The following is a 26,518-nucleotide window of genomic DNA, read 5'->3' as shown; positions in this document are numbered from 1 at the left end:
ACAAAACAATTATTCCTTTCTTTGTACAATTTATCAACGAGGTAAAGATTTTTAATGATGATCACTAGGGCTTTTGAGATGTAAAATAGTCTGTGATGCATCGAACACTTCTTAGGCAACAGCTAAATGATACACCAAACAGCTAATAGCATGATGTGAGAGAGAGGTAGTCCTCTAGATACAGCTGAAGCCTGTCCCTGTGTATTGTTTTAAAGAACTTGTATTAATAGGTCTTAAAGACAGCTGGATTGCCAAGCCAGACCTAAAACGAGCTAGAAAAATAATGGTTATGCTATAAACAAAGAAAATGTCTAAATACCCAATGAGGTTAATGGTATATATTTCCTTAGACTTCAAGTATGAGAGAGAAGACAAACATCAATAAAGGTAGCGTTGTATAGTGTGTTATGATTATACACCTGGAAGATTCAATATTCCTAAAACACTTTCCAGAAGACACACATTCCATCTTTTTGGCTATCCGCTTCAGTTTCAATGTGACAAATTAATCATTAATTACTTTCTATATTGGAGCTGTGTTCTGAGATATCCCAATTTTACATTTCAAACTCCAACTAAAGCAAATCTTTCAAGGGTCGGTGTGGGTCTACAAATGAGTATTGACCACATGTAAGTCATACATTTTCTAAGAACATGCTGACAAAATATCACATTTATTTATCAACAAAGTGGTGCTAATAAAGGAATAGATTGCCAACCAACCACTATATTGCCTGGATAACACAGATGATCAAATGACAGATACTACAAAGCTCCAGTACTTTTCCTCAATATCTGAGGAAAGCTGCTCAACATAGTTAAATTCATCAAAATGTCATCATGCAGAGTCAAGTCCTGCTCAACTAACTTTATCAAAAATCACATAAACACACTAGTCTCAGCACTAACCAATTTGATGAATGCCTCCTTGCTGTGACTCTTTGATGAAAAAGCCAAATGATGATACGTAGGACTTATCAAGCTACCAGCCCATCTCTAATCCCCCTTTTGAAGCACAATTTCATAGAAAACAGTCACTCCACAACTTCAGTTACATAGCAAAAGAGTGTCCCTCATGCACAGACTCCCTTTAAACCCACCAGAAGCACCACATCTATCTTAATAAAAATCTATGAAGAGACTCTAGGAGCACTAGAAAGGAACCAACTTGTAGGTCTAATACTATTGGACCTGTGCTACTCCAACACTGTAGGCTAAAATATTCTTATTCACAGACTCAAAATTTACATGAAATAAACACAGTATTGGCCTGGATTAAACAATTTCCTCCCAATTGTACACATCAAATTAAACTGGAGAATTGCACATTGGATTTCTGACCCACTCCTTGTGTGGTTCCCCCATGGGTCTTCTCTATCTCCATGGCTATTCAATACTTATGTCTGTCGCTTGTGAGATATAATTGAGACATTTGGGACTGTTCTCCAGAATTTTGATGGCAGTCAGCAGATCATGGTCAGACTCTAAGTGAACAACCTCAAAAGAATAGACATCACCTCATACCTCATTTCTATTCAAGAGTGGACACAATTAAGTAATGTATGCCTTAACAGATCTAAAACTAAATGTCTACTCTTTGCAACTTCAACCCATGTCACCTCCCTTTTAAATGGCTAGACTCACTTGGAGAAGTTCCCTCTTCAGTACGCAAAGCAATAAACCTGGGTATTGTCTTTGATCACACAATGTATTTTTCTCCCCAAGTGAACACAGTGACAAGGAGTTCACACTCCCACCTCTGTGTACTCCGCAACATCACACCATTATTAAACTTCTGTCACACAGTGGACCTCATCAGTGAACTGGTATTGTCTTGGCTCAACCATTATAATAATATGCATATCGGCCTTCACAAAAACTACCCACTTCAACTCCAACTAGTCCAGAACCGAGCGGCAAGACTAGCAACAGGTCTTCAGAGCACATTAGCTTAACCCTTCTGGTACATTCAATGGTTTCAAATGAAACAGGGGACAGCCTTCAAGTTGCTCGGCACTACCTATAGAGCATGCTGGGCCAAAGCCCTAAATACTTGTCAAAACTGTTCTCAAGCTACAAGCCTTCACACTCCCTAAGATCTTCACTGAACAACAGGATTCCCATTGCACCATTCAACAAAAAAAGTACTTGGAAGGAAAATGATTATCATTTGTGGATATTCATTATGAACACAGCTGTCCTCTACACACTGGCATCAGGAGGACCATTTCAAATTCAGAAACGAACTGGATATCAACCTTTACTTCCATACCTTCCCTGAGAACGTACTTTAAAACTTTCTGGAGCCTCTTTCACTGCTGTAGAACTTTCTTCCTTGTTTTTTCCCTCACTGGCTCCTTGATGGCTGCCGGACTCCTCCTTCAATTGAAAGCACTTTTCTCCTCCTTTGTTCCCTCTGTGGTTCTGGAATTTTCCATTTGGACTGCAAAGCGAGCACGATCATGCTTGCATTTTTGTCTTCCTTTGGCTGGGGTTTTTGCTTTCCTTCTTTTACTTTCTCTCCTGAATCTCCCCCCTCTCCTTCTGATGATCAGCACTTTGAAGCAGCTCTGCGGCATTTATTTCTTTAGAATTGCCTTTAAATAAATAAATAAATACGTATGCAATGTAAGCTTAGTAATAAGATTATCTTCTTTGGTGGCAAGTAAGTAAGGAGGAGACCAATCATTTGTTTGATGTGAACCTTAAAGGAGTGTTTTATATGTGTTTCTATTGTAAACAAAGCTTCTTTTCATTCCAGGTGCCCTGCAATTGGTGGTATTGTTGAGCTGGATGAGCCCCTCAATGTTACTAAGAGTATAGTTACCTGTTTTGGTAGGTTACCCAACCAGGGCGAGAAGCGCTTAGAAGTTTCACAGGAAAAACTGTTTTTCCTATCTGATAATAGTAAATAGTTAAGAAATGCATTTCCACTGAGTCAGGGATGTTTGCATTAGTGAATATATCCATGTATGGTTGCTTCTGCGGTTAATGGAATATACAGAAGAGTTTCAGCCATACTTCTGCGAGTTCTGAAACTTTTGTTAGTTCTGAAAAATGCAGAAATTTTCCCCAAACTTAGCAGCGAGGCTACAGAGTAAATTACCAACAGAACTTTGTTAATTATGTCATATTTCTCCATGTTCATTATTGAGGGGATGGGGAAGAGATTAATGACAGTTGTAGACAATAGGAAACTTGTGCTGACATTCCACTCAACACATTCATAGGAGCACCGGTTGAACAAGAATAATCTGTGAGCATGTGCAAAAGCAGCAAGGTCACTGTTGCCAAATATCTGTTCAACATTATCTTGAATAAACAGTTTCATTCTTGTTCCAAATAATTCCACACATATTTTAATGACATGACAGTTTGAATGTACCTGGCGGGGTCGGACTACAGAAAACAGGATCATAAAAGTGACATGAAATTTATGAATGCATTTATTTATAAGTGGGCTTCCTGCTGATGCATATTGTACTGTCCATTACCCTGTCTGAATGAAATAAGTGAAGTAACTGTAAAAGGCAAGTAAACTGTGTGGTGACACTCCAGCTGCCGGCTAGGCGCCAGCTACATCCAAGTACTAAATCTCTCTGTTTATCCATATAGAAGAAAAGCCATTTGCTTCTGGTTGTGTATCCTTACTACCCCACTAAAAAGTGCAGAAGGTGTCACGGAATTTGGCAGATATTCTCACTAGTGCAGCAGACTGTGGTAATAGCACCAAAGTCTGTGTAAGCCCATGGCAGTGCAAAACAATATAGTGACGAGCATTGGTTTGATGACAAATGATGACCAGCAGTGGTGTAATGACAAATTATGCCACCATTTCAAATTTGGTGCGGTGGAAACTTTTTACTTACGCCGCTCCCACCAAGATATAGAAAGGTGATGGGCCAATAGGGGGCCCCTGAAGAATTGTGGCCCCAATGATCACAGGGACCTAGTTACACCCATTGTGACAAATTTCCTACCGCTATACTCTTCTAGGTACCCTGTAGGACATAGAGAGCTGCATATGTACTTTAGTACTCCTGTAAGTTCAATATTTTCTAAAAAACGTGAGGTCATGGACAATGCAAAGGTAGATGGGCAATCTGGATGTGCAGTCAAATCTCTGTAGATTTGCTTTTGTTAGCCAAGCCAATCCCAGTCATTAAACTTCAACAACTCTGAGAGGCTATTGGAAACAACAAGCATCATACCGTACAAAAACTCTGTAACGTATTATTATTTATTAACGTAGGGCCTCAAGGTTCCAACCGGCACTTTTGTGCCCCCGGAACGTCACTTTTTAGGTCTCGCCTGACCCAGCGCATGCGCTGGTCTGGCGAGACTTTTTGTGAGGGCTCAAAAAAGTGCTACCATGGCCAGCCTAGAGCTACAGTGCATGTGCGCGGGTGCATGCGCCGTGCTTGATTGCGATCACTTTCGCGGCCACACGGCCGCTTTGATGTTTGATCGCGATCGCTTTGATGTTCTCCGTGAGCCAGTTCTGTTTATTACTTCTATGTAGTAATGGTGGCACCCGTGCTTTAGCTTAAACATCTTAGGCTAAAGTCGGGTGCTGAGATTGCTTCAAAAGTAAAGAAATAGACAATTCTTTACTTTTGAAGCAATCTCGGCACCCAACTTTAGTTTAAGATGTTTAAGCTAAAGTACGGGTGCCGCCATTACTACAGAGCCGTAATAAACAGAAACAAGCATTGGCATAGCCAATAGGTCTCGCTTTTGGGACCTTAGAAGTATTTAGTTATGCAACTGTTGCATGGCTAAACACTTATAAGGTCCCAAAAGCGTGACCTATTGGCTATGCCAATGCTTGTTTGATGTTCCAGTGGCACAACGTGCCACTGGCATATTTATAAGGCCAAGTAAAGCCATGTTACATGACTTTTTATGGCCTATTAAATATGTGCCCCTTTCACGCAGAAAACTGTGTGAAAGGGTCGTTCCATGGGTGTTGCTGGGGGCGTTCCCTGCAACATCCATGGCTTTTTGATGCCGCCCCAGATTTACGAAAAATTGGAAATCTGAGGCAGCGCCAAAAACTTTAGGCGAGGCGCAACGAGGAGAAATATCTTTATTTCTCCTGGTATTTCCTCTTTCTATGTGTTCTGCATTTTGCAGCTCACATAGAAAGAGGAAAAAGCCTCTTGTGATTGTTTTTGTGCAGGAAGGGAAACCTTCCTGCACAAAAATAATCATCCCTGCAACGCAGGCACCCTTGCACCGTGGTGCAAAGGTGCCTGCATTGGCGCACGGCAGCCCATTGTGCGCCGGCGCAGTGGAAAAGAACAGGAATGCGCCGTATCTGATAGATACGGCGCATTCCTGCTCTTTTATTTGTCATAGGGCAGCGCACCAGCTAGGCTTGCTGCCCTGCCCTATGGCAAAAACCCATAAATTAGTCCCTTAATTTTTTTCCTTATTTGAATTTTCATAGTTTTTCTGTACCACCATTTTGCCACTCTGAGAGCTATTGGTGACTTTGGTTCCAAAGTAGGAACCTCGCCATCGTGTTTATGTGTTAAATAGGCCTGGGCATTATTTTGATTATGGTACATTAAAAAGTTTCATGTAACATAAAATGTGCTAATGTTTTTCTTTTTGCCCACAGGAGACTGATTCGAGGAGAAAATGTCTCACTGATGAACATTTTTCACTTGAAACAATGTACTCCCGTACCTTAAGTTACTTTTCTAAGCACTTTTCCCTACAAACTATGCCCCCGCCTGGAAAAGTTATGTGAGACAGATACCTTGCCTTAATGTTTTATGCACCTTTGCCCAATTTTACCTAATTTTCATGAAATTTTGGGAAGGGGGCAATTACATCAATTGTGCATAGGCCTAGCATTAAACACATCCTATGCTGGCGGGGCACTTGGTTCTTGTAACACCCAGTGACATCTTCTTAAGAGTCACATGGGCAGCTGGCTACCTCTATATCCCCTTCCTACAGAGGCTTAAAGATCATGGAAGCATCCATTTCAGGACAGATGGAGGTGGATGTCAGCATGGAGGGAATGAATGGTAGCTTATTTTATTCCACTTGTTATTGTTTTACAAGGGTCTACCATTCGTAATAATACTCAACAGTTCAGTGTGAAATCTCTAACAGCAGATTTATTAAAGCAGCCTTCAATTCTTAACTTGCATATACCAAATAGAATAAGTGCCTTATGTACTAAGAATGCGTTCAGTAAAAGTGGTTGCGACTTTTAGCAAGTGTATTAGTATTTTGCGAAATTACCTATATATTAATTGGTCTGTTCTCAAAATATCAAATCGCAGTGAGTGGCAATTTGACCTACCTCATGCAGTTTAATGGGTCATCAGATAATAGGGTCTAGGGTTGCTTTTAAATAAAACAAATATTTTTTTTAAAACACAGCCCATTTTCCTTTAAGAAAAACCGGATGCATTAAAAAAATTAAAAGATTTAGGAATAATCAGTGCTCCCTTGGACCACTGCCTGCTTCCAAAAAATGTTTTTGTCAACATTCACATAGGGTACAGGATCCCTTACGGACCACTTCACATTTCCTAATGAGTTACCACCTCCTTTGAGGTTTTGGTTACCTACCAGTAGGTTTCAATTGTGAAACATACCTTAAGCAATCACAAATTGGAAAGGATGCACTAAATACGCCCCATCTAATTTGCAAATCGGTATGTAAGGAGATACCAAATGCAATTTGGCTTTGTGCATACCCAAAAGCTATTTTGCAGTAGCAAAGCCTCTGATTTTGTGAATAAGAGACTTTGGTGCCAATTCCGATCCGGTAAAAACCGGGTACGAACCGTCGGACGGAGCCTTTTCTCCGTCCGACTCGTACCCGGTGCGAAATCCATCCGAAAATGCAAGTACGATTCATACGGAAACACCATTTCCGTACGATTCGAACAAAACACCGACCGAACAGAAACTAAACACAATTCCGATCCTGAAAGGAGCCGACGTGACGTCGGTACGCATCCAGCCTACGTTTCACGAACCAGGAAGTACGATTCGAACCGACGTCATCCCGCACGGAAAATATTTACCGGCTGCCAAAAACTGCCGGGAAATCAGGACGACACACGCAAGGAGCAGCTGGACGCGACGAACAGACATGGACCCGAACCTACGTGCCATCCCTGCCCTCCTAGCAGTCCACCTGGCGTACAGGAACCGACGCAGACGCCGCAGAAGGTCAGCACAACAACCAGGGGCAAAGGGGGGGGCAGGGGCAGGACACACAACACCAACACATGGTACCAAATCACACATGGCCTGGACATACCTGACCATCAGGGCCTGGTCACTTCCAGGGGGTGGGGGCAAGGCCAGCAACGCAAGCGTCCGCCACAACGGAAGTGGATGGTCACGCGAACCGGTACGTACCCTACCCAGGCCGCAAGAGCGTGGGTACGGAACGTACCACGCGTCCCCCTACGTCACTCCAACAATAGCGGTACGGCCCGTACCCACGTCAGAAAGGCCTTGGTACAGCTCGTACCAGCATTGCTGGGGTCATGTAGGGGTACGCGTGGTACGACCCGTAGCCACGCCCCCAAGGCCTGTGTACGGTGCGGACCCCACGGCCCGCAACAATGGTGGGACGCACCGTACCCACACACCAAAGGCATGGGTACGGCCCGTACCCAGGCACGCAGAGCGTGGGCAGGGGTATGTACGGACCGTACCCCCACCCGTGGAAGTACGGCCCGTACCCCCACCCGTGCATGTACGCCCCGAACCCCCACTCGTGTATGTACGCCCCGAACCCCCACCCGTGTATGTACGCCCCGAACCGCCACCCGTGTATGTACGCACCCAAGCGCCACCCGTGTATGTACGCCCCGAACCCCCACCCCACCCTGGTATGTACGCCCCGAACCCCCACCCGTGTATGTACGCACCCAAGCGCCACCCGTGCATGTACGCCCCGAACCCCCACCCCACCCTGGTATGTACGCCCCGAACCCCCAGCCGTGTATGTACGCACCAAACCCCCACCCGTGTATGTACGCACCAAACCACCACACCAGCCGTGTATGTACGCACCAAACCCCCACCCCAGCCGTGTATGTACGCACCGAACCACCACCCGTGTATGTACGCACCGAACCACCACCCGTGTATGTACGCCCCCGAACCCCCACCCCAGCAGAGTATGTACGCCCCGAACCCCCACCCGTGTATGTACGGACCGAACCCCCACCCCAGCCGTGTATGTACGCACCAAACCACCACCCGTGTATGTACGCCCCCTAACCCCCCCCAGCCGTGTATGTACGCACCGAACCACCAGCCGTGTATGTACGCACCAAACCCCCACCCGTGTATGTACGCACCTAACACACACCCCAGCAGAGTATGTACGCCCCGAACCCCCACCCGTGTATGTACGGACCGAACCCCCACCCCAGCAGAGTATGTACGCCCCGAACCCCCACCCGTGTATGTACGGACCGAACCCCCACCCCAGCCGTGTATGTACGCACCAAACCCCCACCCGTGTATGTACGCACCAAACCACCACACCAGCCGTGTATGTACGCACCAAACCCCCACCCCAGCCGTGTATGTACGCACCGAACCACCACCCGTGTATGTACGCACCGAACCACCACCCGTGTATGTACGCCCCCGAACCCCCACCCCAGCAGAGTATGTACGCCCCGAACCCCCACCCGTGTATGTACGGACCGAACCCCCACCCCAGCCGTGTATGTACGCACCAAACCACCACCCGTGTATGTACGCCCCCTAACCCCCCCCAGCCGTGTATGTACGCACCGAACCACCAGCCGTGTATGTACGCACCAAACCCCCACCCGTGTATGTACGGACCGAACCCCCACCCCAGCCGTGTATGTACGCACCAAACCACCACCCGTGTATGTACGCACCAAACCACCACCCCAGCCGTGTATGTACGCACCAAACCACCACCCGTGTATGTACGCACCAAACGCCCACCCGTGTATGTACGCACCAAACCACCACACCAGCCGTGTATGTACGCACCAAACCCCCACCCCAGCCGTGTATGTACGCACCGAACCACCACCCGTGTATGTACGCACCGAACCCCCACCCCAGCAGAGTATGTACGCCCCGAACCCCCACCCGTGTATGTACGGACCGAACCCCCACCCGTGTATGTACGCACCAAACCCCCACCCGTGCATGTACGCACCGAACCTGCTATAAGAATGGGGTGTGCAAAACACCCCCAGCAGTGCCCAGACACAGGAGGGGTGGGTGCAGGGTCCTCCCAGCAGTGCCCAGACACAGGAGGGGTGGGTGCAGGGTCCTCCCAGCAGTGCCCAGACACAGGAGGGGTGTGTACCTATCACTCCCAGCAGTGCCCAGACACAGGAGGGGTGGGTGCAGGGTCCTCCCAGCAGTGCCCAGACACAGGAGGGGTGGGTGCAGGGTCCTCCCAGCAGTGCCCAGACACAGGAGGGGTGTGTGCCTATCACTCCCAGCAGTGCCCAGACACAGGAGGGGTGTGTACCTATCACTCCCAGCAGTGCCCAGACATCGGACAATATACCCCATCAACAAGTTCAGTGACCTACAAGGGTGATACCCCAGATGCAGGCGGAGCCATCGCTGAGCCAGCATGGCTATATTGAAAGGCAACCCTCACACATCCAGGAAATGTAGACACAGCACAGCACAGCATTTGGGAGACACCCTGCAGGAAAAATGGCCTGGGCCACAGAGGACGGAACACACCTTGGGACAATGTCACCATACAGTGAGAGCAAACATGACCAAATACCATTTGCAGAGACCTTTGTGATGGCACGCAGATGGCAGGGTACACCCCATGAGCAGCACACTCCAACATTTCACAGACCCCTAACACATTATCACCACCCCAACGCAGGGAGCACCAGCACCAACAGCAAGTCCAGGAAAGCATCAGTGTGCAAAACAAAAAGAAAAGGCTTTATTCAGCAGGAAAATATATCAGAGAAAATGTCCACTATGTACAAGGGCCATGGGCCAGCCCAGCAGCAATGTCCGGGGGGGGGGTACACATCGGGACGTGTGTCCCCTAGCTTGCCTGCACAGTTCACAAGTCCATTTCATCCACAGAAGAGGGGGCATCAGGGGGGAGGGTGGAAACAGGCACCGCAGGGACAGGAGGGGAAAGGGTAGGTGTTGTGGGTGCAGGGAGGGATGAATCTGCCACAGGGGGGGTGCCAGCGCCAAAGGTGGAGGACAGAATGGCGCTGCACACGTCGGCAAGTTCCCCCAGCGACTCCCCCGTACCCAATCCAACCACAGGCCCCAAGGAGGGGGGGGGGGCAAAGGGATGGGTCGCAGCGCCACTGGGGGAGGGTGTGGACAGGGTGGGGGACTCAACTCCCCTGGCCGGGTCCCGCCTCCACCGCTTGCGGGGTGGTGTCATCCTGGGGCTGGGGGGCACACTCGCAGTGGATGATGCTGTCACTGACTGTTGGCCAGGAGAGCTAAGGGGAGTGGATTTGGAGGGAGTGGGTTGTGTGGAATGCGGACTCCCACTGTGGCTGCGTGTTCTACGTTTCCCCCCCGACCCAGTGGGTGTGCCTTCCTCACCCTGTGTGTGCGTGACAGGAGGTGTGCGCTTCGACTTCCCTGGTGGTGTGGTGCCTGTGTCTGTTGGGGTGCGTGCACGCTGACGTCTGGATGTGCGTGGGACAGGCACGGGAGTGGGAATTGTGGATGGGGCAGGGGTAGGGGGTGTTACGCAGCGCTGCAGGAGATCCAGTGCTGCAGTCAGTGTGGAGTCTATGGACCTCAGCAACTGCCGTTGGTCAGACTGCGCAGCCGACATGCCCTCCATGTATGCCTCCATCTGGGTCAGCACCTGGGTGTGGGCATGGAGGACATTTAGCATCGCAGTCTGACCAACCTGCAACTGCCTCAGGATGTCCACAGACTCCGCACTCACCGCAGCAGTGGTGACAGGGGCAGGGGGTGCGGTGCCTGGCAGGAAGGAGACATGTGGGGACCGAGCACGGAGGGAAGGGCCACGAGCATGTGGGAGGCCGGTGATGGAACCTGAGGTGGCGGGGGGATGTGGAGGGCTGCCATCAGCTGGGGGGGCAGACTCCGCCACCTCTGGGAGCTCAGCCTCGGACCCGTCTGCGTCATAGTCTGTGTTGGCAGTCAACAGGTCCTCCGCCTCACTCCCTTCGGCCTCCGTGCCACTCCATGTGCCAGACAGGACAGCACTGCTGGTACTGGTGCTCAATCTCTCCTCCCGGTCCGTGCTAGTGTCTCCTTCCGTGTCCCCCGGCGATGCTGTGGGCAAGGTGAAGAGACAGGAGAAAATCAGACACCTGTACACTTATGTCACATGAGTCAAATATACATAGGTCACATTGCATAGCCTGAAAAGCAACAGGAGTAACACCTACAAAACAATGTACACATGTAGGCCATGGAACACACAGTTTTTCTACCCACCATGCCACTGAGACACAATGGAGATCATGACACAACAGCAAATCACTGCACCTGAAATTTTAGAGAGGAGTCAGCCTCTGGGGACAAATGTGCACAGCACCTGCACCACACTGCGTCGTCAAAAAGGGATGAGCATGAATCATATCCATTTACTCTTGCCGCATGCTGCAAAGGCAATACATGAAACCAGGCCACACATGACAGGGTCACTGCACCTTGAGCGTATGTCCAGTCAAACATCACACACAGGCTAAACCCAGCAAGGAGGATGAAGCTTCTGACATGTAGGCCTTGTACGCACAAACCACCCACACCTGAGACAATCTCATTGAGACGGAGAAAGTATGTACACCTCTTACTCTGGGATGGAAACACATGGCCTCCACTAATTCATGACTGTAAACACACAGCCCCTGGTGGCCATGTCCACACATCATTGACAGGCAAACATCATCAGATTGTCTCAACAACACACACAGGTAATGCCCACTGTGAGTATGCACAAGCAAAATGGGTCCCCCTGTACAGTGGACACATGTAGCAACCTGTAGGTCCTAACAGTTGAGCCCAGGGTACAATGCCACCCTACGCAACCCATGGCAAAGACACAGTGAATGGCCATATTGTTGGATGACGCACATGATACCTAGGAAGAGGTGCCCCAGGGCACAGTAGTGCCCACACTCCTCCATGGTCCAGGATGGACATGACTGCAAATTAAGCAACCGTCCCTGCACTTAGCAGGCCTCCCACTCAGGCACATCATGTCAGAGGGCACACAATTGGACATGCATGCTGGAAGGCTGTACATTTTGGAGACACACCCCTATGTCGTGATTCACAATCAGTGCCAAGTGACATGGACACCACAATGACTGAAATTGGCCATGGCACACGCAAGGTCCCCATACCTGTGGCACATCACCCCCACACATGATGCTGATAGCATAGGGCACCTGCATGAACTGCCTGCATAAATAACCTTGTGCAAGAGTGGCGACAGACCAGGGAACACATTGCAAGGAGGGGAAGGGAGGGAGTGAGAACAGCACTGTGCTACTTTGTGGAGAAGTTGACGCACTGCACAATCAAACCCTGGCAGTGTATCCATGCAACTGCACACTTACATTGGCTGGGGACACACAACTGACACACATGTACCTACCCCCTTCCTGCTGCTGCCTCTCCTGTAGGCGCCTGTCCATATCGGGGAAGACCACCGCCAGCACACGCTTCTGGATGTGGGTCAGACGACGGCGGCCACGGTTCTTACGGCTCTCAGGTGAGTCCCCCAGCAGGAGCCGTGCAATCCTCCTCGTCCAGCACCGGATGTCCTGCCAGCGTTTCCTCACCTGAGACAGGCTCCGCCTCCGACCCTCTGTACCCCTCACGGCACTGACGGCTTCCCTCCAGATCTCCCCCTTGGCAATGGCGCCTACCTGTGAGGATGCAAAAGAGAGAATACATTAATCCACATGAGCAAAGACACAGAGACACACATATAGAACAATCCTCATTATGAACAGGCCATGGTATGCATGCAACTAATTGCACCTTTGTCATAGGGACATTATCCACTGTGGAAGGCCAAATGCACTACGTGCCAGTGGAAGCACACGGGTGGCATGAGGGGTACCACACACTCACTGACCAGGGATCACACTGTGCCTCACAGGCTACACCAGGATTATGTACAGCACCTCACAGCAGTCACCTGCCCCAGCACACTGATGCTACCTCAGCAGAGTACACAGACACACACAGGTACAGGACAATCACATGGCATTGCCAACTGCGGGTACACACCTCACTCTGCCCATGTGCCAGTAGACGGGGGTGTCACAGGTGTGGGGCTGGCTCAGCACGGCATGCACACAGCACTGCTCCCTGCTCACATCCGATGGCCAGGCCATATCCATCCCTCATGCTGCTTGTGTGCAACACTCCCCATATGCACTCACCCACATGACAGGGGACTAACACACACACCAATGTGCAGGGGACGAACACGGCCTTTGGACACTCACAGCACAGGTACACTGAACAAACACACATCCATGGGTACTGACACCTGTCACACTGGGGGGAACACAGGATCACATCAGGACTGTGGAAACAACATCCCCAGGAGGAGTATGCAGGCAGAATGTGGCATGCACCTTGCATTCATTGTCACAGTAGGCACTATGCAAGTGAGGAGTGCACACAGGAAACACAGCATGCTCTGCATGGGTGACATGAGGCCTTCCACACCCTGGGACCCACTCCAAACAACAGTGCATGTCTGTCACACATGGACACAATGCCAGAAGTCACTGTCACACAAAAGGGGCACAGTCTAAGCTAGTGGAGTCTGCACTCACCTGAACCCCTGGTCGACCATACAGGCTCTGGAACTGTGGGAGGATCACATCTATCAGGGCAAGGTTCTCCTCCTGGGTGAATGGCTGTGACCTCTCCACAGTCCTGGACATGGTGCCAGAGGAATCACTATCAGCAGCAGTGGTCAGGGATGAATGGATGTGCAGGCAAGTGCTCTCTCATGGGACCTGGCTGCCTTATATATGCCTGGCTGGCCTGTTCATGTATAGGAGTACAGATTGATTGGTCAGTCACATTAGCATCCTACGTTTCATCCAATCCCTTCAAACCTACCCCAGTGTGTGGCTTTGCATGGTTTCAGTTTTGATAATGATGTCAAGTCAACATCCACATTGCAACAATGTAGATTCTTTCAAACTGACTTCTGCTGTGCACCTGGTGCTCAAATTCAAAAATTTAACTCAGTCTCCATGGCAACCATCAGGCATTTAGGCCCTTATACTTGTCCCTCATGTGTCCCCTATGTGTTTTCATACATTTACACACAGGTACGGTGCGTTCCACGCCCTAGGGCACCCCACAAGCAGTGATACCGACCGTACATGCGCTTGTACGGTCCGGATCACAATATGGGCGCTGGCGTATGCGTACGCCACAGTAGTACGGACTGTACACGCGCTTGTACGGTCCGGATCACAATATGGGCGCTGGCGTATGCGTACGCCACAGTAGTACGGACTGTACACGCGCTTGTACGGTCCGGATCACAATATGGGCGCTGGCGTATGCGTACGCCACAGTAGTACGGACTGTACACGCGCTTGTACGGTCCGGATCACAATATGGGCGCTGGCGTATGCGTACGCCACAGTAGTACGGACTGTACACGCGCTTGTACGGTCCGGATCACAATATGGGCGCTGGCGTATGCGTACGCCACAGTAGTACGGACTGTACACGCGCTTGTACGGTCCGGATCACAATATGGGCGCTGGCGTATGCGTACGCCACAGTAGTACGGACCGTACAAGCGCGTGTACAGTCCGTACTACTGTGGCGTACGCATACGCCAGCGCCCATATTGTGATCCGGACCGTACAAGCGCGTGTACAGTCCGTACTACTGTGGCGTACGCATACGCCAGCGCCCATATTGTGATCCGGACCGTACAAGCGCGTGTACAGTCCGTACTACTGTGGCGTACGCATACGCCAGCGCCCATATTGTGATCCGGACCGTACAAGCGCGTGTACAGTCCGTACTACTGTGGCGTACGCATACGCCAGCGCACATATTGTGATCCGGACCGTACAAGCGCGTGTACAGTCCGTACTACTGTGGCGTACGCATACGCCAGCGGCAATATTGGCCCAGGGACCCTATACACGCGCTCCGAGCGTATGTACGGTGCGTATAACAACTGTCAGTGGTGACAGGCGGCACACAGACAGGAATGGAGCGGACAGGTATTGCCAAGGGTGGACACCAATGCATTGTCTGTGCAATACCACCTGTGTGTGACACAGGTGTGTCAGGATGTGATGTGGCACTTTACCCCTGAGGTGTGGGCAAAGCACATGTACGATGAGCTGTGTACACATGTCGTGTGTGATGGTGCGCATTGTACCACACATCCCCTGCACTCCTTTGACATGTGTGCATGTCGTACACACTAGTGGAGCCATGAGTCACTTGCATGTCCCAGTCACGGACACCCGCACCTGTCCCCTGATGCCAGGTACACGGAATATTACATATGACACGTGTATGGCTGCGTTGCATGCTGCAACCATGTCATGTGTGTGGCATGTCTTTCCATGATTTTGCTGTAGGTGTGTGATTCAATGTGTCAGCAGTTGCTGCTGCCAACATGTGTCTGTGTGTCGATGGGCATGGCACACTGTTCCGCACACCAGCCCACATATGTGATTTGCCATGAGGTGTGTATGTATCCAACTACACGGAGTATCAACACAAGTACATATCCACATGCTCCCTATGTATGTTCTGTCTCGACATGTACTCCTCAAAGGCAATGTGTGTGGCCTGTCCTATTCCTATGACATGTGACCAGTGCATATCGCATCCAACTACCTGTCTGTACCATACGCATACTACCTCTGCACATGTGTGGATGTCTGTGAATCCTGTGATGCGTGTGCATGTTCACTTACACTGGCCCACAGCTAGTCTCATGCCATGTCATCGTGATCTTGCCCCCCTCCGTTAGTGGCTGTCCCTTGGTAGGAGTGTAACCTGACTGGCGTTCGTGTCCAGGAACTGTGGCACAGACCTGACTCACAACGTGGCATATGTGTATTGGCTGTGTAACATGTGCTCAGTGCATTGACGATGTTGTTGTACAGTGCTCACTCTTAGGTGTTCCTTCCATTTCACTGCAGGGCTCCGCCTCTCCCTCGACGTATGCCAGACATTGCTGCCCTGCATGAACGGGACTGTATACGCCGCTACAGATTCAGCCAACGGTTGATTGATGAGTTGACTGGCCGGCTGGAAGCACAACTCCTCCCGCGCCACAGGTATCCAAGTGCACTGACACCCAAGTTGAAGGTGATGGCAGCCCTACATTTCCTTGCCACGGGTACGTTCCAACATACCATTGCTGATGTCGGGGGCATGTCCCAGACGATGTTCAGCCGTGTTCTGCATGATTTCTTAGAGGCCATGTTGGTTCACCTGGATGAGTACATTAAATTCCCAAATCGTGAGCAGTTGACAGATGTCAAGCGTGAGTTCTATGCCCTGGGAGGGATGCCCCATGTCATTGGGTCCATAGATGGGACACATGTTGCGTTGGTACCACCACAGGCACAGGAGGTGGTGTATAGGAATCGCAAACATTATCACTCCATTAATGCCCTTGTGGTGTGTCTGTCCAACATGGTGATTTCACATGTCTGTGTTCGCTTTCCAGGATCAGCACACGATGCCTTCATCATGAGGCGTAGCAGGGTGCCAGAAATGATGCTGCAGCTGCGGAACGAGCGAGCATGTATTGTTGGTGGGTAGACTCTGGCAGTTCTGTGTTTGGCGTCATCTTCCAATCTCACTGCCTGTGCTGACACACTTCTGTCCATGATGTTTCCTTGTAGGGGACGCTGGCTATCCCAACATGCCATGGCTGATGACGCCTGTCCGCAACCCCAGCACGGCTGCCGAGCACCTCTACAACAACGCACATGGGCGGACCAGGAGAGTCATTGAGAGGACGTTTGGACTTCTGAAGAGCCGATTCCGGTGCCTCCACAAGACCGGCGGAGCACTCCCATATGCCCCGGTGAAGGTGTGCAAGATCATCATCGTCTGCTGCATGCTGCACAACATGGCAGTGGAGGAAGCTGTTCCACTCATACTGGATCAAGATGACCAGGACCATCCACCCGTGGAGGATGAAGGGCTTGGTGACGGGGCAAGTGATGTGGAGGAGGAGGAGGCTGTGGAGGACATGCGGAGTCGGCTCATACGCAACTTCTTTGCTTAGTGGTGAGTTCCAGTGTCTGAGTGTGCACGCATTGGGCCGTGTGTGGCATGTGTTGCAATGTGTGTGTCCATCTGCATGTCTGCCAAGTGAGTCAGTGGTGTGTATTGAAGTGTCACTCAAGTGATGGCGCAATGGAAGGATGTTGTCTGAGGGTCATCATTGTCACCTGTCATGTTAACAACATGATACGTGTTAAGTACATGCTTGCGGATGTGCTCCTTTGTGCTGAATCCTTGTGTGTCTCTCTTCCACAGGTCCATGTGCATGCTGTCTGCTGGTGGCATTGTTGTGCTCCTGCTACTCCTCATGAACACAGCGACATGTGCTGATTCAGCGTCACATGCACGGGCAAGTGTTGAAATCTCCTCAGGGTAAGGGATGCCTCACGTCGTTTTGGGTGTGTGAATTGTTTGTAGTCTGTGTGCACTTCTCCGGTTCATGTGTGTTCCATTTGCATACATGGTGATCCTACATGGGGAACATGACATGGGGCAGGCTTCACCTGGAGCCATGCTCAGACTTGGTGACTGTCATGTGGCAGGGGATTGGGGATTGTGATGAGGCCATCATTGTGTGTAACACTGGCCTCGGAAACATACAGGTTGCACCGGGTTGACATGGTGTGTGATTGCCCCATCAGGGCCTCAATGGTGTATAGCGGCCTCTCCGTGGCAGCAGGGGGTGTTTAGCTGTTATCCGTCACTTGTGTGCCAGGTCAATGGGATGCCAGCATCTGTGTTGCAATGGGGGGTGCCAGTGTTGCTCCCACATGTACATCCACATGACCTGTGTATGTGTTGACAGAGTATCATTGTCATTCCAACACACATGACTAATAAATTTGTCCCTCTGTCTCCAAGGTGCCTCTTCCCTGTCAATGGTGCCCTGTTGCCACTGTGCGTGCCGCAGGTCTGGCATAGTTTTCATAGGTGGTGCATATGTGTCTATGTGTAGAGTGACAAGATGCTAGGGGTTTGTCAGGGAGTGGGAACTGTATTATGCACAAGATGCACAGTTCCATCCACCTCAAGGCAAGAGAGACCATCCCCCAGGGAAACTACAACATCTGTGTAGAATCCTACCCTGCAGTCTACGGACATGTGCCTCACGACTCCCATGGTACTTGTCCATATCCGGAGTGCATCTGCACAGCTCTGCTACTGCGTCGGGCAACCAGGCCACATCAACGTCCTAACGGGATGGGGGGAATGTTTCACAGCCAGCTGCAGGATGACCTTCTAGATCCACGCCCACACTCATGATGCAGCCCACAACCCCAACACAACCATGTGGCACAGTGATCCTAAACTGCATTCTGGCATCTCCATGCATCCAACCTTGGCCTAGCCACCATTCTCAACATCCGCCTGACGCAAGCATGCTGCACATTGTAGGGACACATGTCTAGACATACCTGGGAGCGGCAAGCCAGGTCACTCCACATGATCCCTGACCTCTGCGCATGACTGTTGCTCCCCTGAATGTGTCTGTAGCCACAGTTGTGCGGGAACCACTCAGCTGGTTGGGCCCAGCACAGGTGAGTTTGGTACTCCATGTCTGTATCAGATGAGACATTGGGACCCATGTGTGTCCTGGGCAAGACTGCGACCCCACGGTTTGGATGGTTGGAGTTAATTCTGAGATCAGGCATGCTTTGACTGTACGACACACACATGTATTGTAATAATGTAGAATCACGGCATCATCTTGTAAGTGTGATTAATTTATTTGTGGTGGGGTACGGGTTTGTGGGGATGACAAGAGGTGCACAGCGGGAGTGTAGAATCCAAAGTTCACTGGGGGAGTTGGTATCCTTGTCGTAGCAAAATGTCAGAGTCCATGCCACAGTCTTCGTCAACATAGGTCAGACAGTGACCAGCAAGTCCATGTGGCAGACAATGTCATGTGCTGCTATTGGGCCAGAGGGCCAGGTGCCAGGCCAGGTGACCTGGGAGATGGTGATGTTCTGCTGACTCTCACAGTCTTTTTCGTGGACGACCCACCTTCCTGCGGGGACCCTCGGAAGCAGTCCGTGACGATGTCTGTGACGCTCCGTCGGATGAATCCTCCTCCTCCTGATCCCTCCCTGTGTCTGGTAATGGCCTTCGCCTGGTGCCACAGGGAGGGTTGCCCATGTTGTCGGCAATCCGACGGAGTACACCGGTCATTTGGGTTTGCACCGCCACGAGCTCAGCCTGTCTATCCTCCATCCTTCCTTGGTGTTGCAGTTGACAGGCATGTTGCTGGGACTGCAGGGTCTTCATCTCCTGGAGGGTCCCCTTGATGTCATTGAGGGTGGACGCAATCTGGTCCATGCCCCTGGTGTCACGCCGGTATGTATCCAGGATGTTGCTGACCTGGGACACTACCGGGTCCTGAGCTGCCTGGTCAGGTTCGCGCCTCCGCCGTCCTCCACTCCCGCCACCCCTGCCCACGTGCACCTGGCCTGCCGTTGTGGGTGCATCGGGTCTCCGGGACCCCTGAGGGATGGCATCTGCGTTGCCGCCTGCCTCCTCCTGGGTGCCCGGAGGACCGTGTCCCTCCTGGGCAGACTGGCTGGGTGGTCGTGTGCGGGCAGGGCTCCTGGACGTCTCCTGGGATGTGGCAGGAATGGGGGTGGTGGTTGGCACAGTTGTACCTGACGCAGGTGCTGCAGGTGGTTGGACACCAGAGGGGCCAGGTTGGTCTGGGTCATCCACGGAGTGGTGAGAGTCATCGCTGGCGGTGGGGTCATCATCCCGCGGAGCCTGGTCCTGTGTGACTTCCCCCCCAGTGTTGGGGGGTGTTCGTCGACGTTGACCTGTGTGTGAGAGAGACAATGTTGACAGTGTCACATGTGGCATCCATGTTGCATGCATTTCTGATTTGGCACTCTTCCTCTGGGTAGTTGGATCTGTCCTGCATTCCTCTCACAGTGCACTTGTGCATGGCTATGTCCCTTGGCCACAGCTGTCAGGGCTTTACGCATGTGTGAGACACAATCTTAGTTGATGCATCTATTTGGGTACACAGTCAGCAGTGTGGTGTGCGGGCGTAGCGAGCCATGCAGAGGCGCCTTACGTGTTGCACTGTACGTGGCCAAATGGTGTTTTGGCAAGGCAATTTGATGTTGCAGGTAGGGGACTGAAGCATTTGTGACAGGGTTCTTACCGACACGGTGGGTGGGTATACTGGGTGTGTGGTTAGGTCTGTGCCTGCAGCACGGATGGACTCGTGCACAGATTGACACATGGACCGGTCTTCATCTACGGAAGGGGGGGTTGAGGCACTGCCAGACCTGGTCTGCATGCACACAGTCCACCGGCTGACGAGTGGACATGGCCACACCACCCAAGGGTGATTTAGTCTCCCTGTGTCTCCCTTCCTCCCTCCCTCTGTCACCCTCCTCCCTCCCTCTGTCGGTCTCCCTCTGTCACCCTACTCCCTCCCTCTGTCTGTCTCCCTGTGTCCCCCCTCTGTCTCCTTCCCTCTCATTCCCCCTCTCCCTCCCTCTCTTTGTCACTCTCTGTCACCTCAGGCCAGCTTCCTGGGCACACACAGTTAGCCGGTCTTTGAATGGCCATTGGCTTGTTCATGTGAGTTAGTCCCTGTTCTCCGGGCACCCATTGGGCAGTGTGTCTGAGTGTAGGCTGCTGCTGTGGCGGTGTGTGCTGAGACTCTATCAGAGCGATGCATCTTCATTGTCTGCTGTTATGTGCAAATTGTGCCTTCAGACCCATGGCATCCTGCATGGCAGCCATCATTTGCAGGCAAGACAGTACTGTGTGGGTACACACAGTTTGTATGGCTGTGCCCTGGGCCATATGGGCTGAGGGCATTGTTGTGTGCTTGTGAGTTGCTCAATGTTAGTTTTGCTGCCCCCACTCCCAGCATCGACCACATCCTGTGTTGTGTTGGTGTATTGTGTGGCCTGTGACTTGGCATGGCCCTGATTGATGCATGGGGCATGGAGGTGCCAGTGGCATGTGTGTGTTTGTGGAGTGTTGTTGTGTCCGGTGGTGGCTTGGGGGGGGTGGCATGCATGATTGATTGTGTATGGCATCCCCCCCATGTGAGGTGAGTTGTTTGTGTACTCACCAGGGTCTGGGAGTCCTGGCAGTCCGTGTAGTCCCTCCACCGCCAGCGTGGACATCACCTTCTCCTCCCAGGGATGGTATTGTACCGGTCTGGGGGGCGGCCCTCCTCCAGTGATGTTCCCCTGGTTGTGATTGTCAGTCATCTTCCTCTTGACCGTCCTCCGCAGATCGTACCACCTGGATTGGCACTCGTGCCTGGTCCTTCTGGTTGTCCCAACAGCATTCACAGAATCGACGATCCTCTGCCACATGGCGGTTTTTTCGGATATGCTGGTCTGTCTGACCAATGTCCCAAAGAGCTGTGGCTCGACTCTGAGGATTTCGTCGACAAGGATCTCCAGCTCCTCCTTTGTGAACTTTGGATTCTTGGTGGTGGACATGGCGTGGGGTGTGGTTGTGGGGGTGTGGGTGTGGATGGCTGTGGGTGTGTGGGTGTGGTAGTGGAGGTGTGTGTGTGAATGTGATGAGGGGGTGTTTGTGTAGGTGGTTGTGTGAAGGTATGCAAGTGTGAGGTTCAAGTATGGTGGTGTGGGTCGTCTGTGGGCTCTGGCAGCAGTGGGTCTGTTGCAAAGGCTCATGGTTTGTGTGTGTGGTCCATTTTTATTGGTCCATTTGTGGGTGTGGCTGTGTTTGAAATTTGTGTGGGTGTGTTATGAGGAGTGATTGAGTTTTGGGCCTCTGTTTGGCAGTTTGGCAGTTGCAGGTGAGTGTATGTGATGTTTGTGGGGTTGTTGGGCCTGTTTGGTGGTGTGGGGAAACTCTACTTGACTCTCCTTGTGTAAATATGGTTTGTCCGGGTTCAGTACGTGTTTTTTTGGCGTCAGTACGGTCCGTACATGCACTGGTGGGGGTGCGGTCCGTACATTCCCTGGTGGGGTGGTGGTTCGGTGCGTACATACACGGCTGGGGTGGGGGTTTGGTGCGTACATACACGGCTGGTGGTTCGGTGCGTACATACACGGCTGGGGGGGGTTCGGGGGCGTACATACACGGCTGGTGGTTCGGTGCGTACATACACGGCTGGGGGGGGTTCGGGGGCGTACATACACGGCTGGTGGTTCGGTGCGTACATACACGGCTGGTGGTTCGGTGCGTACATACACGGCTGGGGGGGGGTTCGGGGGCGTACATACACGGGTGGGTGTTTGGTGCGTACATACACGGCTGGTGGTTCGGTGCGTACATACACGGCTGGGGGGGGGTTCGGGGGCGTACATACACGGGTGGGTGTTTGGTGCGTACATACACGGCTGGTGGTTCGGTGCGTACATACACGGCTGGGGGGGGGTTCGGGGGCGTACATACACGGCTGGTGGTTCGGTGCGTACATACACGGCTGGGGGGGGGGTTCGGGGGCGTACATACATGGGTGGGTGTTTGGTGCGTACATACACGGCTGGGGGGGGGTTCGGGGGCGTACATACACGGCTGGTGGTTCGGTGCGTACATACACGGCTGGGGGGGGTTCGGGGGCGTACATACACGGGTGGGTGTTTGGTGCGTACATACACGGCTGGTGGTTCGGTGCGTACATACACGGCTGGGGTGGGGGTTTGGTGCGTACATACACGGCTGGTGGTTCGGTGCGTACATACACGGCTGGGGGGGGTTCGGGGGCGTACATACACGGCTGGTGGTTCGGTGCGTACATACACGGCTGGGGGGGGGTTCGGGGGCGTACATACACGGGTGGGTGTTTGGTGCGTACATACACGGCTGGTGGTTCGGTGCGTACATACACGGCTGGGGGGGGGTTCGGGGGCGTACATACACGGCTGGTGGTTCGGTGCGTACATACACGGCTGGGGGGGGGGTTCGGGGGCGTACATACATGGGTGGGTGTTTGGTGCGTACATACACGGCTGGTGGTTCGGTGCGTACATACACGGCTGGGGTGGGGGTTTGGTGCGTACATACACGGCTGGTGGTTCGGTGCGTACATACACGGCTGGGGGGGGTTCGGGGGCGTACATACACGGCTGGTGGTTCGGTGCGTACATACACGGCTGGTGGTTCGGTGCGTACATACACGGCTGGGGGGGGGTTCGGGGGCGTACATACACGGGTGGGTGTTTGGTGCGTACATACACGGCTGGTGGTTCGGTGCGTACATACACGGCTGGGGGGGGGTTCGGGGGCGTACATACACGGGTGGGTGTTTGGTGCGTACATACACGGCTGGTGGTTCGGTGCGTACATACACGGCTGGGGGGGGGTTCGGGGGCGTACATACACGGCTGGTGGTTCGGTGCGTACATACACGGCTGGGGGGGGGGTTCGGGGGCGTACATACATGGGTGGGTGTTTGGTGCGTACATACACGGCTGGTGGTTCGGTGCGTACATACACGGCTGGGGTGGGGGTTTGGTGCGTACATACACGGCTGGTGGTTCGGTGCGTACATACACGGCTGGGGGGGGGTTCGGGGGCGTACATACACGGCTGGTGGTTCGGTGCGTACATACACGGCTGGGGGGGGGTTCGGGGGCGTACATACACGGGTGGGTGTTTGGTGCGTACATACACGGCTGGTGGTTCGGTGCGTACATACACGGCTGGGGGGGGTTCGGGGGCGTACATACACGGGTGGGTGTTTGGTGCGTACATACACGGCTGGTGGTTCGGTCCGTACATACACGGCTGGGGGGGGTTCGGGGGCGTACATACACGGCTGGTGGTTCGGTGCGTACATACAGGGCTGGGGGGGGGGTTTGGTGCGTACATACACGGCTGGTGGTTCGGTGCGTACATACACGGGTGGGGGTTCGGGGCGTACATACGCGGGCGGGGGGTGGTGGGGTGTTCGGCGCGTATGCGGGCACATGTCTCCATGGTTGCTATGGGAGTTCGGTTCGGACGGTGTTTTTTGCGTACGGTTGTGAAATGGGGAGGACGGGAGGGATCGTACTTGCGCAGTCGGACTTTATTTTTCCGCACGGTGGGTTTCTCGCCCGGGGACGTGTCGGTGACTTTTCCCGACCCGAGGACGTGTGGGGAAATCTTCCCAATGCGATTCGTATGGACTTTTTTCCGTTCGAATCGTACTTGGCAGTTTGTACGCTACTTTGACGATTCGGACGGAAAAAAATCCGGATACGAGTCGGACGGGGAATTTTTTTACCGGATCGGAATTGGCACCTTAGTGTCTGCAAAATAGCTTTGTAAATAAGGCCCATGGGGCCAGATGTATCAATATTTTTAGGAACTGCGATTTCCAAATTGTGATTCATACCAATTAGAAATTCCTAATTTATGACAGTTTTATTTTTAAAATAGGGAGTCCTAGTGGGTCTTATTCGACCTGCTTAATGTCTATTAATGAGGTAGGTTGCACTTTGCGACACACTAAAAATCACAGCCATCACTGGGATGGTGGCCTGCAGGGGTTAGCAGACCACCATGTCTATAATTGCCTTTTAATAAAGCAATCTTTTTTTTCTTTAAATGCAGCCTGTTTGCCTTAAAAGAAAACAGGATGCATTTCAAAAAAAAGAAAATGAAATATTTAAGACAAATTTATTAAGAGCAGGCCGTGGTCCTTGATCTTTAAAAGTATTTTTTAAATATTTTCAAAAAGGCATGGGCCCAATGGGGACCCCTTCCCATTTTTGAATGGGTTACCATCAATTTTGAATTGGTGGTAAAGTATTACTGTTTTGCAAACGGAATTCGGTCGCAAAACATTAATAAATACCACTGTGATTTAGTATTTGGAATGTAGACCCTAAACAGAACCCTTCCAAATACTGAATCGGAATTGGGTCGTAAACACAAATTGTGATTCGGTAACAAGTTACAGAATCACAATTTGCCTTTTGTACATTGAAAAATGCTTTTTTGCAGTCGCAAACGGTCTGATTCTGCAAATCGGTCCGTTTGCGACCTCAAAAGGTTTTGTACATCCCGCCCTAAGTTCCAGGATTTCACAAGCTTTCAGAAGTTATTATGAATACGACAAATGTTATTTATTATAGCTCTTACTACCCCTGGTGAGGTGCTGATTGTAGGTAAAAAAAAAAACACCAGCCCACCATCTTTGACAGTCTTATCTAATAATAACAGTGCAGATGTGTGTGTTTTTCATAAGCAGTGTCGCTGCTGTCGCCCTTTATAAAATATATTCGTAAGGAAGAACAATAGAACCTTAGACTGCAGGGAGCCAGCGCATACGTTTACGTCTTGCGGAGTATGTCCATGTGCTATGTGCACATTTATTGAGTTTTCTTGGACCATAAATCTAAAATAAAACATTGAAGTTTGCTATTTTTTGCCAGTAGAAGTAATGGCTCAACTTCTTTTTTTCGAACATTTAGATTTATGAGGACTCGGCAATGAATTTGGAGGAGGAGAGGCCTTTTGTGTGCAGTGCGCCCGGATGTTCACAGGTAAGAACACGACTATAGGGCTTCTCGATGCAAAAGTCTGCCTTGTTGGACATCCTGTAAGAGATCACCCTGAATCACATAGCTGTTATTTTTATACCTCGTGCTGCAGTTTTACTTTAACGTTACTTAATCGAGGGAGACTGCAAAGGTGTCTAGACACATGATTTGTAAGCCACAGTGTCAAATTATCCAAACTACTTTAAAATTAAAGCATGGGCATTTTTTACAAGTGTGAGGATCAAATGTTGGTGCAGTCTGACCAATGTGAAACTTGAAACATGATCTCTGATCAGTAGCAGGTAATGATGATTCCACTGTGAAAATGACAGTAGCGCATTTCCTGCAACATGTCCACCTTGTCTGTAGTTTCTCTGCCACCCATGGCTGTGTGTCAACTCCCCGATCCAGAGTGACAGATCTTCCACCACGCCTGGTTAAGTTACTTTCGGGAATGATTACCCTAGAAAGTGAGGAGGACTTTCTTGCAAAGGTACATGTTCAGTTCTTCACATGCTGGAAAACACCCTCAACTTGTTTGGGAGACTAGGCATGTGGGCACTGAAAATGTAGCCTGGGATGTTCAGTGTCTAATGGTACAGCTGAGTTTTCTTTACCAACTGTCCCATCCTCTGGTGCATTGAGCCACTTTGCTAGAAAACAGTAAATTGCCCTGGTGGAAAACTTTGATTATGGAGGATTTTCTTCTGCTGCCTTGGCAGAGGTCTAATAGGCTTTTCAACTTACACTTTAAGATACATATTTCCACTGTT

The 26,518-nt window shown here is 51.1% G+C and overlaps 1 protein-coding gene across 1 annotated transcript in view; it reads left to right on the top strand.

Moving 5' to 3' along the window:
• CREB5 (cAMP responsive element binding protein 5) overlaps positions 1-26,518 on the top strand; it is a 1,089,524-nt gene that overhangs the window by 235,326 nt on the left and 827,680 nt on the right. Inside the window, exon 2 of the mRNA XM_085631606.1 lies at positions 25,677-25,748. Within this exon, the coding sequence (XP_085487732.1) occupies positions 25,695-25,748 (54 nt within the window). The 5' untranslated portion in view covers positions 25,677-25,694. The remainder of the gene's footprint in view (positions 1-25,676; positions 25,749-26,518) is intronic.

This window comes from Triturus cristatus, chromosome 10 (assembly GCF_964204655.1).
Source record: "Triturus cristatus chromosome 10, aTriCri1.1, whole genome shotgun sequence".
In the NCBI taxonomy this organism is placed as follows: domain Eukaryota; kingdom Metazoa; phylum Chordata; class Amphibia; order Caudata; family Salamandridae; genus Triturus; species Triturus cristatus.
The sequence above is the reverse complement of the archived record's forward strand: the minus strand, read 5'-3'. Positions and strand labels throughout refer to the sequence as shown.